The sequence below is a fragment of the Protopterus annectens genome, chromosome 8.part0, assembly GCF_019279795.1.
Source record: "Protopterus annectens isolate FY-2018-M chromosome 8.part0, PAN1.0, whole genome shotgun sequence".
NCBI lineage: Eukaryota > Metazoa > Chordata > Ceratodontiformes > Protopteridae > Protopterus > Protopterus annectens.
Genome location: NC_056741.1, coordinates 1,679,892,493 through 1,679,910,446, shown reverse-complemented (window position 1 = coordinate 1,679,910,446; position 17,954 = coordinate 1,679,892,493). Strand labels below are relative to the sequence as shown.

General features: G+C 39.8%; 1 protein-coding gene across 10 annotated transcripts in view; it reads right to left on the bottom strand.

The window, feature by feature from the left end:
* Positions 1 to 17,954, bottom strand: part of PKNOX2 (PBX/knotted 1 homeobox 2) — a 3,468,198-nt gene that overhangs the window by 1,720,480 nt on the left and 1,729,764 nt on the right. For all 10 annotated transcript variants that reach the window (XM_044081208.1, XM_044081207.1, XM_044081210.1 and 7 more), the window contains one exon: positions 5,460 to 5,599. In XM_044081208.1, the coding sequence (XP_043937143.1) occupies positions 5,460 to 5,599 (140 nt within the window). The remainder of the gene's footprint in view (positions 1 to 5,459; positions 5,600 to 17,954) is intronic.

Genomic DNA, 17,954 nt, shown 5'->3' with positions numbered 1-17,954 from the left:
TATTCTCAGTGGGGACTGCATACATATCTGTGTTTGTTCTGAGAGTGGAGTGTATGCCCATCTGTGTCTGTTCTGGGAATGGACTGCAACCACTCACCAGTGTTTATTCTGACAGTGAACTGCACAATTATCTGTGTTTGTTCTGAGAGTGGTCTGCACACTCTCACACACACATGCACACACAAGTGTCTATGTTCAGACAGTGGATTGTACTCAATGTATTTGTTCTAAGGGTGGACTGCACACACATCTTTGTTCATTCTGAGACTGCACTACATTTGTATTTGTGTTTGTGCTAAGGGTGGACTGCATACATGTCTGTGTTTGTTCTGAAGGTGGACTGCACATATTTGTGTTTGTTCTGAGAATGGACTGCATGCCCATTTGTGCTTGTTCTGGGAATGAACTGCACCCAATCACTAGTGTTTTTTCTGAGAGTGGACTGCCCAAATATCTGCGTTTGTTCTGAGGGTGGACTGCACACATATGTGTGTTTATTCTGATAGTAGACTGCACAATTACCTGTATTTGTTCTGAGATTAGACAATACACACACACACACACACACACACACACACACACACACACACACACACACACACACACACACACACACACACACACACACGTCTTTGTTTAGAGATTAGACTGCACTCATAATTGTGTTTGTTCTAAGGGTGGACTGCATATTTATCTGTGTTTGTTTACAGAGTGGACTGCACACACATCTGTATTTGCTCTGAAACTGGACTGTACCCATCCTTGTTTGTTCTAAGCATGGACTGCAGAAATAACTGTGTTTGTTCTGAGAGTTGACTACAAACATATCTGTCCCTGTTCTGAGATTGGTGTGAGCATGCACGTGGGCACGCACCCCCCTACACACACACACACACACACACACACACACACACACACACAAAGTGAACTGCACACATATCTGTGCTTGTTTTGAGGGCGGACTACATGCACGTCTGTGTTTGTTCTGATGCTGGACTGCACACATATGTGTGTTTATTCTAAGGGTGGACTGTACAAACAAATATGTTTGTTTGAGAGGGGACTGTACACATATTTGTGTTTGTTCTGAGGGTGGACTGCATACACATCTCTGTTCTGACAGTGGCCTGTACAAGCTCCTGATTGTTCTTAGGGTGGAATGCACACACAATTGTTTGTTTTCAGGCTTGATTACACACAGACATACAGCCACAGCCATAGATACAAATATCTAAGCTTAGGAATACTTCATCAAGATAGCATCACACACAGACACACACACACACACACACACACACACACACACACACACACACACACACACACACACACACACACACACACACACACACACACACACACACACACACACACACACACACACACACACACACACACACACACACACACACACACACACACACACACACACACACACACACACACACACACACACACACACACACACACACACACACACACACACACACACACACACACACACACACCTGTGTTTGTTCTGAAGGTGGACTGCACCCACACTTCAGTCTGTTTTGAGAGTGAAATGAACAAACACACATCTGTGCTTGTTTGAGAGTGGACTGCATACATATCTGTGTTTGTTTTGAGGGTGCTGCAATCAGATCTGGTTGTTTAGAGGGAAGCTGCACACACATCTGTGTTTGTTCTGAGGGAGGACTGCAAACACATTTGTATTTCTTTGGATGGTGGTCTGCACGCACATCTGTGTTTATTTGGAGAGTGGACTGCACATGCATCTGTGTTTTTTGTAAGAGCAGACTGCCCATAAATCTGTGTTTGTTCTGATGGTGGCCTTCACATACATCTCTGTTTGTTCTTAGGGTGGACTCTACACATATCTGTGTTTGTTCTTAATTTGGACTACACACACATTTGTGTTTCTTCTGAGTGTGGTCAGCACTCACATCTGTGCTTATTGTGAAGGTGGGCTGCAAACACATCTGTGTTTGTTCTTTGCGTGGACTTTGCTCTAAGGGTAGACTGCAAAGATATCTGTGTTTATTCTGAGGGTGGAATGCACACACAAATTTGTGTTTGTTCTGTGGTTTGGCTGCACTGATATCTGTGTTTATTGTAAAAGTGGATTGCAGACACACCTGTGTGTGTTCTGATGGTGGACAGCGCACACATCTTTATTTGTTCTAAGGGTGGACTACACACATCTGTTTTTGTTCTTAAGGAGGATTGCACACTCATCCGATTTATTCTGAGGGAGGAGTGCATACACATCTGTGTTTGTTCTTTGGGTTGACTGCAAACACATTTCTGTTTGTTCAGAGAGTGGACTGCACAAGTGTCCATACTATTTTTGTTCTGAAGGTGGACTGCAAACACATCTGTGTTTGTTCTGAGGCAGACTGCACATAACGGTTTATGTTCTCAGGCTGGAGTGCATGCACATCTGTGTTTGCTCTGACAGTGGACTGCACACATATCTCAGTTGGACACATCTGGTTGGTTCTGAGGGAGGAATACACACACATTTGGTTGGTTCTGAGGGAGGACTACACACACATCTTTGCCTGTTCCGAGGAAGTACTGCACACACATCTGTTTATGTTCTGAGAGTGGACTGCACAGATATGAGTTTTTGTTGTGAGGGCAGACTGCACAAATATCTGTGTTTGTTCTCAGAATGGGCGACACACACACACACACACACACACACACACACACACACACACACACACACACACACACACACACACACACAGACACACACACACAAGTCTTTGTTCTGACAGTGAACTGCACTCATATTTGTGTTTGTTCTAAGGGTGGACTGTACACACATCTGTGTCAATTCTGTGAGTGGATTTCACTCATATTTGTGTTTGTTCTAAGGGTGGACTGCATACATATCTGTTTATTCTGAGAGTGGAGCATACACCCATCTTTGTTTGCTCTGGGAATGGACTATACCCAGTCATCAATGTTTTTTTTGAGAGTGGACTGCCCAAATATTTTGTGTTATCTTCTGAGGGTAGACTCCACATATATGTGTGTTTACTCTGACAGTGGACTGCACAATTATCTGTGTTTCTTCTAAAGGTGGACTGCACACACATCTGTGTTCCGATTGTGAAATGCATGCACTTCTGTGTTTCCTCTGAGGGTGAAATGCACAAGCACCTGTGCTTATTCTGAGTGGACTGCACACAAATCTGTGTTTGTTCTGAATGTGCACTGCACATACATCTGTGTTTGTTCTGAAGATGGACTTCATACATCTTTGTTTTAAGACTGGACTGCACACAGACACCTGTCTTTGTTCTAAGAGTGGACTGCATACATATCTGTCTTTGTTTTCAGGGTGGACTGCACACACGCTTATGTTTGTTCTGAGGATGGATTGTACACACATTTGTGTTTGGGAATGGACTGCACACATATCTCTGTTTGTTCTGAGAGTGGACTGCACACATATCTGTTTATATTTTGAGGGTGGACTACATATATCTGTTTATATTCTGAGGGTGGGTTGCACACATATCTGTTTATATCCTGAGGGTGGACTGTGCACATATCTTTTGTTCTGAGGGTGGACTGCACGCACATATGTTTATATTTTCAGGGTGGACTGCGCATATATCTGTTTATATTCTGAGGGTGGACTACACACAAATCTGTTTATATTCTGAGAGTGGACTGCGCATATATCTGTTTATATTCTGAGGGTGGACTACACACAAATCTGTTTATATTCTGAGAGTGGTCTGCGCATATATCTGTTTATATTCTGAGGGTGGACTACACACAAATCTGTTTATATTCTGAGGGTGGACTGCACACACATCTGTTTACATTTTGAGGGTGGACTGCGCATTTATCTGTTTATATTCTGAGGGTGGACTACACACAAATCTGTTTATATTCTGAGAGTGGACTGCACATATATCTGTTTATATTCTGAGGGTGGACTACACACAAATCTGTTTATATTCTGAGAGTGGACTGCACACATATCAATGTTGTTCTGAGGGTTAACTTATGTACACGAGTGGCACACTGCTGATGGGCTTCCCTTTATGTTTAAAGTTTGAACTTGCTATGATGCCTTGATTAGTGAGTGTATGACTGTTTTATAAGAGTATAGAAATTTATCCCTTCATAGATAACTTATGAATTAATTTTTAATGAGGTCTAAAACTGAGTATATGATTTACTGAAAATTCACGGAATTGATCGATGCCAATATTAGAAAAATCAATATAACAAAAAAGACAAGATTAAAAAAGACATCAAAAGGTAAAAGATAAGTTTCATTTTGAGATCTTTTCAACACAACCTCACCACACATTCAGACATAAAAAGTCTAAATAATGTTACTGTTAAAGGAATAGTTTAGGGTTAGAAGCAGGGTGCCCACTAAGTGTAAAATAAAAATACAAGCAAACAGACGTTAATCGAATGAAGAGGAGAAAGTTCTAAATGTCTTGATCATTTATCCACTGGCAATTACTGTAACATTGCACAACTTTGGGGGGGGGGGGGCAGTCATCCACTTATCTAATAAAAAAGGAAAAAGACTATACTGAAAAGTACTTTGGGCATTCACTAGACATAATACAAAACATGGTACCCCAAATGTCTTCCAAGGTACTTAAACACATACTGGTGTCACAGGGGTGGTATTTGACTGGGTATCACAAATAATCTACTACTACTATATATTTTATGCAAGAATTCATGCAGTTTTTTATGTATTGACACAATACATTTTCCAAAGCAATACCTTTTATGCACACTCCTATCAATCAGAAGAAGAAACCTCTTTGCAACAGAAAGTGACAGAAACATATTTTTAATTAGTGTGATGTGCAATGTGTACCAAGTGAAAATTATAACACATTTCAAAACAAGCTGAAATAAATGGATACTTTATACCTAGAGTATCTTTTCTTTTACACTGTTTATGGTGATGTAATTAGCTCTGCATGACATTGATATTATGTGACAGTCTTCCAAGAACCGATCACAATGTTTGCTTCATCACTTCCATTAATTCTGATACTACCATTTAAGTTCAGACCACTAATAAAAGTCATAAACAATTCTAACTTTCCTCATTATTTGAGGAACACAGGAATGTTTTATTCACTTTCTCTTGCTGCTGACTACAAGCTATCTGCACATATTGCAAAAACCCACTCTCCTACAGGCACTCAGTGTACAAATACACTTTGGACGACAGCTTCCTGCCCAAACAGAGAAGATCTACTTACAAAGCAGCTCTGGCTGCATGTGCTTTCATTTATTCCAAAGCACTCCTTACTAAGACCTAATGAAATGAAATAAAACAGTTCTCTCTGAGACATGCTAGCCTAGAACATGAAAACACAAGTGCCAGATGCTGTCAGCTATAGTGGTATAAGTGAATACTGACAAGGACTCGGGTGGTAACATACTCTCTTTACCTGTACACAGCATGCTTGTCTGCCTCCAGCTGAGCCTGCACTTCCTGGGTTGTGCCAGAAACTGGGATACTTGCTGCAGATGAGGGAGCAGAGCTGTGAACTGCTTGGGCCTTGCCAGTCTGTGAAGCTGTACCTGTCATCTGTTGTAGAAAGGGAGAGACAGGAAAAGAATGGAAGTTAAAACTGTAAATATATGAAATCCATATGGCAAAGCAACCTCTCTTAAAAAGAAAAATTAAAAGAAAAGTATTTCAACTGTCTGAAACACTATCTCATCTCTGAAAACTGCATAACGTATCTGGTTGTAACGTCTTCAGCTAGAAATCTTATACAGCATTATATCACAGCTTGCCCATAGCTGCACACACACACAGACACAGACACACACCCACACAAAACCCCTTACACAATGCGCAATGTACAAGGTGATGATATAATGCAATTACTGTTGCTCATTGAGCTGCTGCTCTCAAAGGACCTTGATTAAAACTAAACTGACTTTTGTACTGTAGCAGTATAAGTAGACATATAATAATTTTCAGGGGACAGTAAGGGGATTCACAGACATTGTTTGCAGTGCAACGTGAGAAGCTGATGGAAAACAAACCAAGTGATTCATACAATGGACAAATTAAGTGGCAGAAAGAGGAAGGAAGGAATACAGTACTTTGCAATGCACATTGCACATGAAAATGAGGTCATCAACATATAATTGTGTTGGCACACAGTTTACTAAGTCAACACAAAGATACAGTAAAAATGCATGGATTTCTGGAGTTCCAAGGTGGATTATTCCTTTAACTGGGCATGTTCAGTAGTTACAAGTGCTTCTTTTCAGGCAGACCCGATGTGACATTCTACTTAAACAACTTACTTAAAGTCACATGGTTTACAAGTTAAAACCGAGGCAATCAAACTGGATTGCAGGATGAAATTAATCTGTTATCTCTGGAAGCTTACAGGAAATATAGCTTTTAACAGTATCACTTAGCTACCTACTGGATATTACCAGGTCATGTGATACGCCCTCTAGAAAGTATTCAGATGTATGTATGTATGCATTTATTTAAATTTGCTAACTAGGAGAGAACACTGATTCACACTAAGTTCAGGCGCAGCCTGGGTGCGGTAAAGGAACATACCAGAAAAGCAACAACAAACATGTTACAAAACAAAGAATAGATAAAATCATAAAAGAGGAAATAATACTATAAAAAGAGTTATTTATTAATGAAATGAATAAAAACATTGTGTTTTACTTCCCTCCCTTGCCTCCCTCTATACCTACAATGGATGCATTTCAACTGATTAAAGAGCTATTGTCGAAACCCACATGGTTGAAATGACATGATTTACAATGCAGTCCATTGATCAATGGAAACAACACAAAAACAATTTTTTGTAGGGTGCAAGAACCCTTGCACCCCTCCAGACCCCCTGCAAATTATATATATATATATATATATATATATATATATATATATATATATATATATATATATATATATATATATATATATATATATATATATATATATATATATATATATATATATATATATATATACCAACTGCAAGATCACACAACAGTGTCAAACAGGGTACATTCCCCAATCTCCACTGAACCCTGATCTCAGTTAAAACAGTTGATGAACTGCATTGTCAATCATGTGGTCTTGACCATATGAGTTTCCCTGATCATATGGGTTTTGACAATGTCCCACGTCAACCAAATGAAACAGACCCCCTATAACAAGTTGAGACCCACCAAAGATATAGCAAAGATAAAGAAACTGGCAGCAAATCTGGCCTCTCCACAAACATAGTAACAACAGCAAAAGCAGAGTGTACCAGAACCACAAGTACCAGTAAATCTGTTTATTCCATAGAAGAAACAGATTTACTATTAAAAGCAGAAGAAACAGATTTACTATTAAAAGCAAAAGAAACAGATTTAGTACTACCTGACTATCTCTCTAAATATAGGAAAAGCCTGTTTCTCCCACAATTCATATTACAGTTCTGGTTTCCATTAGACTAACTTACCTTTAATTTCTCTACAGTCTAAAATTTCTCTAAATATTAAATGATTGTCATATAACTTGTATCGATTCTTAACCAATGTTTTATATTATGTCTAATTTGTTATAATCTTTTAAACTGCAGATGTTTTTGTTTTATTTTTGAAGATTGTAAAATTACTGTTCTTAAAATGTTTTGTAATAATTTGGAGCTCATTTCCCAGGCCTCCACTGAAAATGGGCTTCTATTCAATTAGACTTTCCCAGTAATCAAATGTTAATAAATAAATATATAAGTAAATAAATATCCTTCTGAAAAAGCAAGCTAACACAAAACGTGTTATTCTAATAGCATTCTAAGTTTCTAAGAACAATATATAAAAGCTGTGCCTAGTTTTGGGTCTTGGTCCCCCATTACTTAAGGCTTTATCCTGATTTCTTGTGTTAGGAAGTTGAGACGTCTGCAAGTAATACTGTCCCAATGTGTAGAGTATCTGACAGTGGTATAATAGCCAGACATTTGATAATATACAATTCTCTGAATCACACTTTCGTTAATTGTGATTTATTATTCTTGGGGATCTTGTCCTTGCTAGAAGATGCAGTGATATCAAAATTGCCATTTGTTTTTGACTATGTTGACTTTTGATGCAATTTCTTTCTGGCATCATGCCATGGTTCTGCGGTAGAGTTCTGGGTGGTATTTAGTGTCAATAAACTTTATTTACAAAGGAAATGTCAGTACACAAAAAATATACAACCTATACTAGAACTGTCAGATGCAATGAACTGTAACTATGAATATAGTTTTCCACAGAGAAGGTGAGCCGTTGATGTACCTTACCCATTCCTGCCCACTGTCCTGAAACCCAACTGCTAGCTCAGCAAATAAAAAAATAACTGAACCATAGGTTTATAGGTGTTTACTAGGCTAACGACCACAAGGGCCTTTTTAAGCATAGCCATGCATCCCAAATATCTGACAAGTTCTGATACCCTTGATAAGTGTAAGCATGGGCCTGGGAGATGAACCATTTACAGGTTACCTGTCTGCATCAGAGACACAGGTGACAAACCAGGGATGAATTTCTGGTTTCCCATCCAATTGTCCAAGTTGCACTTGAATTGGATTAAGGAGGAACTCTGTTTCACATGGATGGGGAGCCTGTTCCATAGACGGGGAAGTCTCTGGGATACATACCTCTCTCTCCAGCAGGACCTATTTATATCACAGGCAAGGTTTACGTCTTTAGAACTGGTAATTCTGGTACTGTCTGTTTTGTGGATATGCAGGAGGTCCATAAGAGTGGGGCCTGACAATGTCCTGTATGCCAGGCATAGCTCTCCCCTCAAAATCTTGTAGTAAACAGAATATTGGGATAGGGCCTTGAGGCACTCTGCATAGGACATATTACTTACGCCCTGTATTATTTTAGTGAGGAACCCTCTGAGGACATTTTAGTTGCTGGATATGCCTGGTAAGGTACATACCAAAGGGGGCATTGTATTCAATGATAGGTCTGATGAATGCCGGATACAGTGGAACAATGACTTCCTTGGATTTAGATGCTATACCTTTGTTTATAAGTTGTACAACATAGAATGATTTCCTCACCACTGTAGACACATGATGGTCAAAGGCTAGATTACTATCTGTGGGTGTCCCTAAGTCCCTGACTACTGGGTCAACTCTAAGGGGTGTGTTGTCAATATGATACTTACCAGGAATGGATGACTTCCTAAAGGATACTGTTATGCATTTCTTGGCATTTAGTTTTAGTCCATGGCTCTGACACCAGATGTTTGTCTGTGTCAGCCTCTCCTGGAGAACATTTGTGTCAGTGTGAGATTCAATGGCAGCTCTTAATTTGCAATTATCTGCAAATTTAGCCAGCCAGAGACCACTGACATTGGCCTTGACTTCTGAGAAGTAAATGCCAAAAAGGAACGGTCCAAGAACTGATTCCTGAGGGACACCACTTGTGACTGGCCTCGTTGTAGACGAGTTCTAACTCGTTCTAACTTCCTGGGTCCTGTCTGTGAGCCAATTGGCTATCCACCGGGTGGCATACGGGTTTGTACCTAACCTCTTGAGTTTGTCAACAATGCCCAAGTGGGGTATTGTGTCATATGCCTTGGCCAGCTTAAGGTAGAAAATGTGAATGATTTTGCCCTCATCCATTACTTTGTTGACTTTCTCAAAGAAGTCCATCAGGTTGAGTAGACATGATCAGCCCTTGACGAAACTAAACTGGGTTGGGTCCAGTGTCTGGAGGTTTACTATATCTCTGTTGATCATCTCCATGATAATTCTTTCCATGGCTTTACATGTAAGACTAGTAAGACTTATGGGTCTGTAGTTTCCAGGGTCTGTAGATAGCCCACCTTTGTGCAGAGGGCTGACTGTTGCCTTTCTCCATTCATGAGGTACGAAGCCTGTTTGGAGGCTACAGTTAAATAGTAATTCCAGAGCCCCTGACAGGTCATGTTTCATGCTATTTAGAAGGCATCCTGGGATATTGTCTGGGCCGATTGATGCAGTGTTCTTAGTCTTACAGAGAGCATTAAGGACCTGTTCTCTAGTGATAGTAGGGGAAATTATATTTGATGATATTTCCTGAGGGAAGATCGAGGGGGAAAGAGGAGTAAAGTTGGAGCTGAATTTATCAGCCAGGAGGTTTGCTATATCTTCCGACTCAGTATAAGCAGCTCCATTCATAATGAGCTCTGCATACAATTGTGTATTGTCTTTGAGGTTGCGGACATAGCTAAAGAATGCTTTGTGGTTGTCCTTGGCCTGGCAGGCCAAACTTACCTCAGATTTGGCTTTGGTAGACTTTACTGGTCTTCTGAGTTGTTTGTTTAGTTTAATCAGAGTGCTTTTATCCTGACGGGTGCTGCACCTCCTAATTTTTGCCAAGATTTTCTTCCTCCTGTTATACATCTGACTGATTTTGTGATTCCACCAGGGTGATTTGTTTTTGAGTTAGTTCTGTACTTCCTGGTGGGTACAGCTACCTCTGTGCAGCTATTAACATGCAGGGTTTCTGTGAACAGTTCTGCATAAACAAAAATGGCAATAGACAAGAAGCACTCAAGAAACCCGAAACTGTTATTTACTGGACACAGTAAAGTTAGCGCTTTCGTACAGGATAATACCTGTACTTCTTCAGACAAAAATAACATCACAAAACAACTTCATTTAAAAACAACCTCCCAAATAGTAACCCCACCTATCTTGAGTCACATTGTATGAGCATGTATATGCCATAAAAATAAAAAAACCTTGCCAAATATATAGTCAACTACCCAAATCATATTTTTGATTTTAAGGTTATTGATCAGGTAGCTGGTTCCATAAGAGGTGGCCCTATTCCTTTATGGTTGGAAAGATGTGAGCTGTTGTGGCAACTCAGGTGTGATGCCTTTAAGTATCCAGGCATCAATGATATGTGCTCCATAGCATGTATATTAAAAATAAGAAGCCTAATAAGATAGAGATTTATAATACTCATGATACATTCTATCATATGTATTATACATATTTACATTTTAATATATGTACACAAGTTTTTAACTGATCTTTACATAAATGTATATTGGTTGTGTATACATATTTACCTATTTTAGTGATTGTTTTCTATATGTGTGCTTCATATATATAGATATATATATATATATATATATATATATATATATATATATATATATATATATATATATATATATATTTATATACATATCAGTATTTTAAAATAATGTTGTTACTATTTTTAAGGTTTAAAACCAATTAACTAATTAATTCAATCATGTGACTCAAGATAGGTAGGGTTACTATTTAGGAGGTTGTATTTAAGTAAAGTTGTTTTGTGATGTTATTTTTGTCTGAAGAAGTACAGGTATTATCCTGTACGAAAGCGCTAACTTTACTGTGTCTAACAAATAACAGTTTTGGGTTTCTTGAGTGCTTCTTGTCCATTGCCATTTTTATTTTTTCAGTTTGTTTGCCTTATTTTTTCTTTTAACAGTTCTGCATAGGCAGAAGCGTTCTCTGGGTTTATAGGGGTTTAAAATTTTGCCAGGTTCTCACTTAATAGCAGGTTAGCCTTAGAATTGTTCCTGAATATTCCCAGTTTAGCTGGGGTTCCAGGTTTTATTTTTACTTTAAATGAGACCATTTTGTGGTCTGACCTTACCAGGGAAGGCATTACGGAAGAGGGTGTGCAGCACTCTCCCATATTAGTGAGGACCAGATCCAGTATGGTTGCACCCTTGGTTGGTATATTGACTATCTCCAGGGAGTTTGTGTTTAAAAATCCAGGAATCTCTCTGCATGTACGTTTGATGCAGTATAGGGTTCCCAGTTAATAGTGGGGTAATTAAAATCCACAAAAAAATGGTGAAGTAACCAAGGCACAGAATGTCCTAGTTTAAACACAGAACAGGACTGTGTTTAAACTAGGTACTTTTCATTCATTCTTGGACTGTGTTTAAACTAGGACATTCTGTGCCTTGGTTACTTCATTTTTTGTGGATTGTTTGGTGGGATTTTTTGTGGATTGTTATGACTTTATTGTATGTGGAGTATTTATCCTAGCTGTTTCCTGTCAAGTGTTTTTTTAGTGGGGTAATTAAAGTCACCCATGAATATGGTATTGGGTTGGATGGTTAGTGTTTCTAATAAGTTTAAATACATCATATGGGTTTCCTGGATCATTCTGGGGGACCTATAGCTTGTAAGGAAGTGGTATTGGATTTTACCTATGGTGATTTGAACATGGAGCAGCTCAAGTTCATTGTCCTGTTTGACCATCCTTGAAGTATATTTATTTTTGATGTAAACAGAGACACCTCCACCTTTAGTCCCTGCCTGTGAAGTAGCTGGTCTAAATGTGTGGAAGGCATTATAACCCTGCACTGGCGGTGAACTGTCCGCGGCTTTAAACCACGTCTCAGAGACTGCACAGACATCAGAATTCTCTAGGGTAAAGACAGCTTCCAGGGAGTGGAGTTTTTTGTTTAGGCTCCTAGCTTTAAGCAGTAATACCTTTAGATTTTCTTGGTTTTTATTAGCTATGTCAGATGTACTTTTAGTTTGGCATTGCCTAAAAAGCCTAGAGGGGTGAGGTGCAGACCATCTCTGGCAAAACAATGTGGTCTGTTGACCATCTCCTTCCATGCTAACAGATATTGCACCCTCTTAGAATGACACCAGAAACTAAGCCAATTACTAAAGTCAATCATCTTTTGTTCATATTGTAGCATCATCGTTGGAGAAAGTAAAATGCTGCTCAATGCTTGGCTCATACCAGCCTGAGACACATATTCCGGGAGCTCTATGATGTCTCTCTTCATATAGACTAGGGAAGTACACCTCAGGTCATTTACACCCACATGGACTATAACTGAGTCATATTGGTAATTGTGATCCAATGACCTGAGTGCATGCTTAATGTGGTGGACACTAGTCCCTGATAAGCAACTGACCATAACTTTCTCCTTACTCAGCCTGGTGACAGGGACATTGGTGTGTCTCACAATGAAGTCTCCAATGGCTAAAATGTTGGATTGTGTGGTGACATGCCTTATGGGCTTAGAGTTAGAGGCTCCATGAAATGTAGCTCTGTGTGTGGATGTGGGTGTTGTTTTGAAAGAGTGCATTTGGGGCTGCTGAGGGTATTTATTATGTGTACTTTGTCTATAAGGTCTTTGTGGTTTTGGAAGGTTACATGTAAGTACCTCAGGATATGTGGGTCTCTATGTCTGCTCTGAATTGTGCGTGATGAGTGCAGCATGTGTACTACTGACAACCTTATTGATATTAGGAGTACTTTTATGTGAGAGCTTTGCCTCCAGTGACATTGTGTAAATACATCTCTCATATACTGTATCCGTTTGTTTGAGAATTAACTGGTTGTCAGTAAACATGAGGCAATTTCTACATTGCCTCAGGATGCCCATATCCACCAAGCCAGTAATGGAGAGAGTAGGAAAGTTCATATCCATGGCAAAAGATCCCTTTTTATTGATTAGACAGTTGGAGTGAGAATATCAATCACTGTCAGGAGTATCCAGTTTCCAACAATGTGGACAGTACTTGTCACTGCAAACTAGATGTCCTGTGTGCAACTAGATATTGGAAAATTTTAAATTGTGCTTTTACAGGAAAAATGTCACTCAAGGTGTCTGAGTCTGTACACAGCACTGCCAAACAGTTGAGGGGAAACTAAGATGTAGACCCTGACAATTTAAGGGTGAAGTACTTAGGCAGATATTCTGAAGTTAGAAAGAAATCAAGTAGTTGTTGTTGTTGTTGTTGTTGTGTCTTTCGGCTTTTCCAGGTTAGGGGTCGCCACAGCGGAACTCCGGTCCGCTAATGATTGGCAGTAAATTTGTATGTGCCGAGTTGCCGGCCCTGATGCACAACCTTCAATGAAGGTACGTCCATTCACACATGTCTCCACACAGAAGACGTTCTAGCTCAGAATCAAACAGGACAACGTCTTACTGTGAGGCGACAACGCTACCGCAGCACCACCACTGCAGTATAGAAAGAAATAAATCAAGTAGTATTTACTAAAAACAAAGAATTAGCTTGTCAAAAATAATGAAAAGAGGAGAGTTGCATGAATGGTTACTGCCTGGCTTCTACTAATGCTGGTCTCACCACAGCTTCACTCTGTTGGGATACAATGCTCCTTTGCTTCTTCTCTCACCAGAAGCAAAATATTAGCACCAATCCCAAGAAGAAAGGCAGGCCACAGCCTGTTTGGTGATCCACAGTCTTACCCCAGATGATGCAGGGGTGTGTAGACTTGTAGCCTTTTTTCTGGTAGAGGCCTTGAATAGCAACCAGACCAATCAGGTACGTTAAGCACATACACTCATTCTCCAACCAGTAACAGTCTGGAATCGATGTACTCTTGCTCCTGATCTCACCAGGATCAGAATATAAGCACAGATTCCAAGCTGTCACCTATAAAGCAGTTATTAAGCCTTCAGATGATCAGCAGTGTCAAGGAAATAATGTCTCTGTGCTCCTTCTCTCACCAGGAGAAAACAGAAGTACTAATCCCAAGATGACTACTGAGAGGCAGAATGTGGGCTCTACAGTAACTGGTGGTCTTGGAATAGATGCTTGAAGGTAAGATGAAAAAAATGGTTTATCCTAAACAATGCAGTGTGCACTAAGCAGTTAGATATGAACGTGGGTAACTTAAGTTTTACCTGTGTAAAAAGTTAAGTTTTAGTGGAGAGAGAGACTATTTTTAAAAGAGTGAGATAGACTGAAAGGGGTGGGCACTTTTGTATTCTGGTACTATGGAATACAGTAGGATGGCCAATAAATGGGATCCAAATGTATGTCAACAGTAGAATTTGCATCTTAGAAATCTGTTAAAAATCATTAACACAGAAGTTTCAAACTGTTATTGTAATATAAGCCTTGAGTAAACATATGGCCTCCTGTATCAAAACAGCACATGCAAAGTAAAGGGAAAGAAAGCAATTTAACCTTCTACACACAGTAAGATTATTAACAGTCTCTGCAAACAGAATTATATTCAGCACAAAATATTTACTGACTTTGTAATTTTCAACAGAAAAATGTGTATAAGCAGTGTATTGCTTAAACAAAGCACAGATATATAAAACAAAAAAGCCCCCAAACATACACACATCTAGCTTTTCTCTGCTTTCACACAGCCACACACTCATACACACACCTACTTTCTCACACAGTAACACACACAATTTATCTCTCATACAAATGGCTTGTTTAAATTACATACACACACTTTTTCTCTCGCATACAGAGAAACCAACTACCAGTTTAACTAACACACATACTCTTACACTCGTACACTCATACACTCAGTCACACTTACCTCGGCACGGCATACCTCTCAACCTCTTAGAGCAAGAAATTTGGCTAAAGTCACAAATAATGGGGGGGGACAAAGCCCAGCCCCAAAATAGGAACAGTTTTTAAATATTGCTCTTGCAGACTTAGAAAGTTAATAGAGTAATGGATTTTGCATTAGGTTATAATGTATAAAATTCAAATTTCTGTCATTATTTTCTGACTTCAGACCTCAATGATTTGCCAGTGAGTTACCTGAAAATCACAATTTTTGGCAAAGCAGACCAAAAATATGAAGCAAAAAATTGTACATTCTGCAATACTCCAGATAGTTGAGTGGTATGATGCCTTCCCAACCAAATAAAATGCACATTTAAGTATGGCTTCTTGCCCTGGCCGTAAAATAAGTCATGTAAATGCTGAGTGGACCAATTAGCTGCTCTGAATGAAAGAACATGTTGCTATTAACCTCATATTTTGCATATTGCAATGTCTGACACTTCATTTCTGGCATAATATTTTTACAATCAAGATAGCTCAGCCATGAAAAGCCAGCAAAGGAAGTTGTTAAATTTATGAGCCTTTCTTTGATAAGCAATGCTGGTTGACAATGCTGTTTTTTTTTTTTAAATCTGTTTTCATTTTAATTTGTTTAATACCTTGCATTAGGAAGAGAAGATTACTGATCAACATTTTTAGATTCACTTGTGTATTTCACTCAACAGTCAAAACGTGAAACTCTGTTTTTAGTCACAATAAATCAGCTAGGCAATGGGATGTACTTTATTCACTAGCACTGTTAAATATAATGTTAAATGAATATTTAAACAATTGACTAAACAGAAACATGCCTACACAGCCAGCTGTGTATAACCCCTTCCCTCACTATCTCTAGCAGTAGATCCAGAACATGGTGACTTTCTTAGAAATCTAATATGTCCGTAATCTCAAAGGTGGCACCCATATCTGTTCAGAACTGGTGGTCAAGGACACCACATATACAAATGCCGTAGATATAGCAAACTTGCTGTCTGACAGATTCAGTGAAAATTTCACCCCTCTGCCCCCCCCCCCCCAATCAGTAAATCAGGACATTCCCAGTACCTGCCCCCTTCCCCTTATATCTAGGGATCAGTTAATCACTGCTCTCTCAAAGAGAAAAAATTCAGCCTCCATGGGACCCAATAACATCCCAGGCTGCATCCTACATGAATTCAGGCAGGAATTTGCAGCACCATTAGGTGCCCTATTCGAACAAGGCCTGAGTACTGGCTTTCTCCCAGCTGAGTGAAGGACAGCCACTATCATCCCTTTACACAAAGGTGGAGCGTCCACTGATCTAGGAAATTATGCACCCATCAGCCTAACTAGCCTGATCTGCAAGGTCATGGAACGGATTATCATGGACCTCATTGACAAGGACATTGGCAACCTCCAAACACAAAGGAAGGTCATGTCTGTTAAATTTGGTCGACTTTTTTGAGACAGTCACCAAAGCCATGGATGAGGGGAAGACAGTGCACACCGCCTACCCTTTACCTGGCCAAAGCCTTCGGCACTATTCCCCACTTGGGCATAAAAGATAAACTCTCTCAACTAGGCATCAATCCATATGTTACAAGAGAAACCAGGAGCCAAACAAGAAAAACTGATGGTGGTCCAGGGAGCACACAAGTCCAGTATAAACCACACAGCTAGTAGCAACCACCAAAGATTTATCGAGTAAAAACAGCAGTCAGGCGCTTTCGTCTTACATCAAGACTGCTGTTTTTACTCAATAAATCTTTGGTGGTTGCTACTAGCTGTGTGGTTTATACTGGACTTGTGTGCTCCCTGGACCGCCATCAGTTTTTCTTGTGTCAATCCATATGTTACCAGATGGGTAGATAACTGGCTCACTGATAGAACCCACCTGATCAAAACGGGGGACGCCACCTCAAGCAGTAAACCCATATCGAGTGGCATACCCCAGGGTTCAGTTTTAGGGCCTCTGTTATTTGGGATATAATTTTCTGAGGTGCAGGCCAAAACCAGTGGGCTATGGCTGACCAAATTTGCAGATGACTGTAAGCTTGGCGCTGTCATCAACTCTCCAAGTGACGTGGACATCCTCCAAGAGGGTCTCACCGAAATAAATGACTGGTGCCAGAAACATGGCATTAAGCTGAATACAAAAAATGAATTATCATCCCCTTTGGGGAAAGTAATGTCCCCACAAATTATCACATCAACAGCAATGTCCTAAGCATGCAGTCAGTCGTGAGGGATTTGAGCACCCAGATTGATAGCAACCTGACTTTTGACCACCATGCTCCTTCCATTGTATGGAAAGCTTTCTACATGGCCCACCTCATAATTAAGGGTATCTCATCCAGGGACAAGGAAGTCATAACATCCCTGTATTCTTCCCTTATAAGGCCCATTATTGAGTACAACACCCCATTCAGCATGTACCTCGCAAAGCACATGCAGCAGCTGGAGAGACCACAGAGGTTCCTCACCAGGAGAATCCAGGGCCTCTAAAATCTTCCATACACAGGCTAAAAGCCATATCCCTCTACCTGTTTCATACAGACTCCTCAGAGGTGACCTGTGTCTGGCATACAAGGCGAT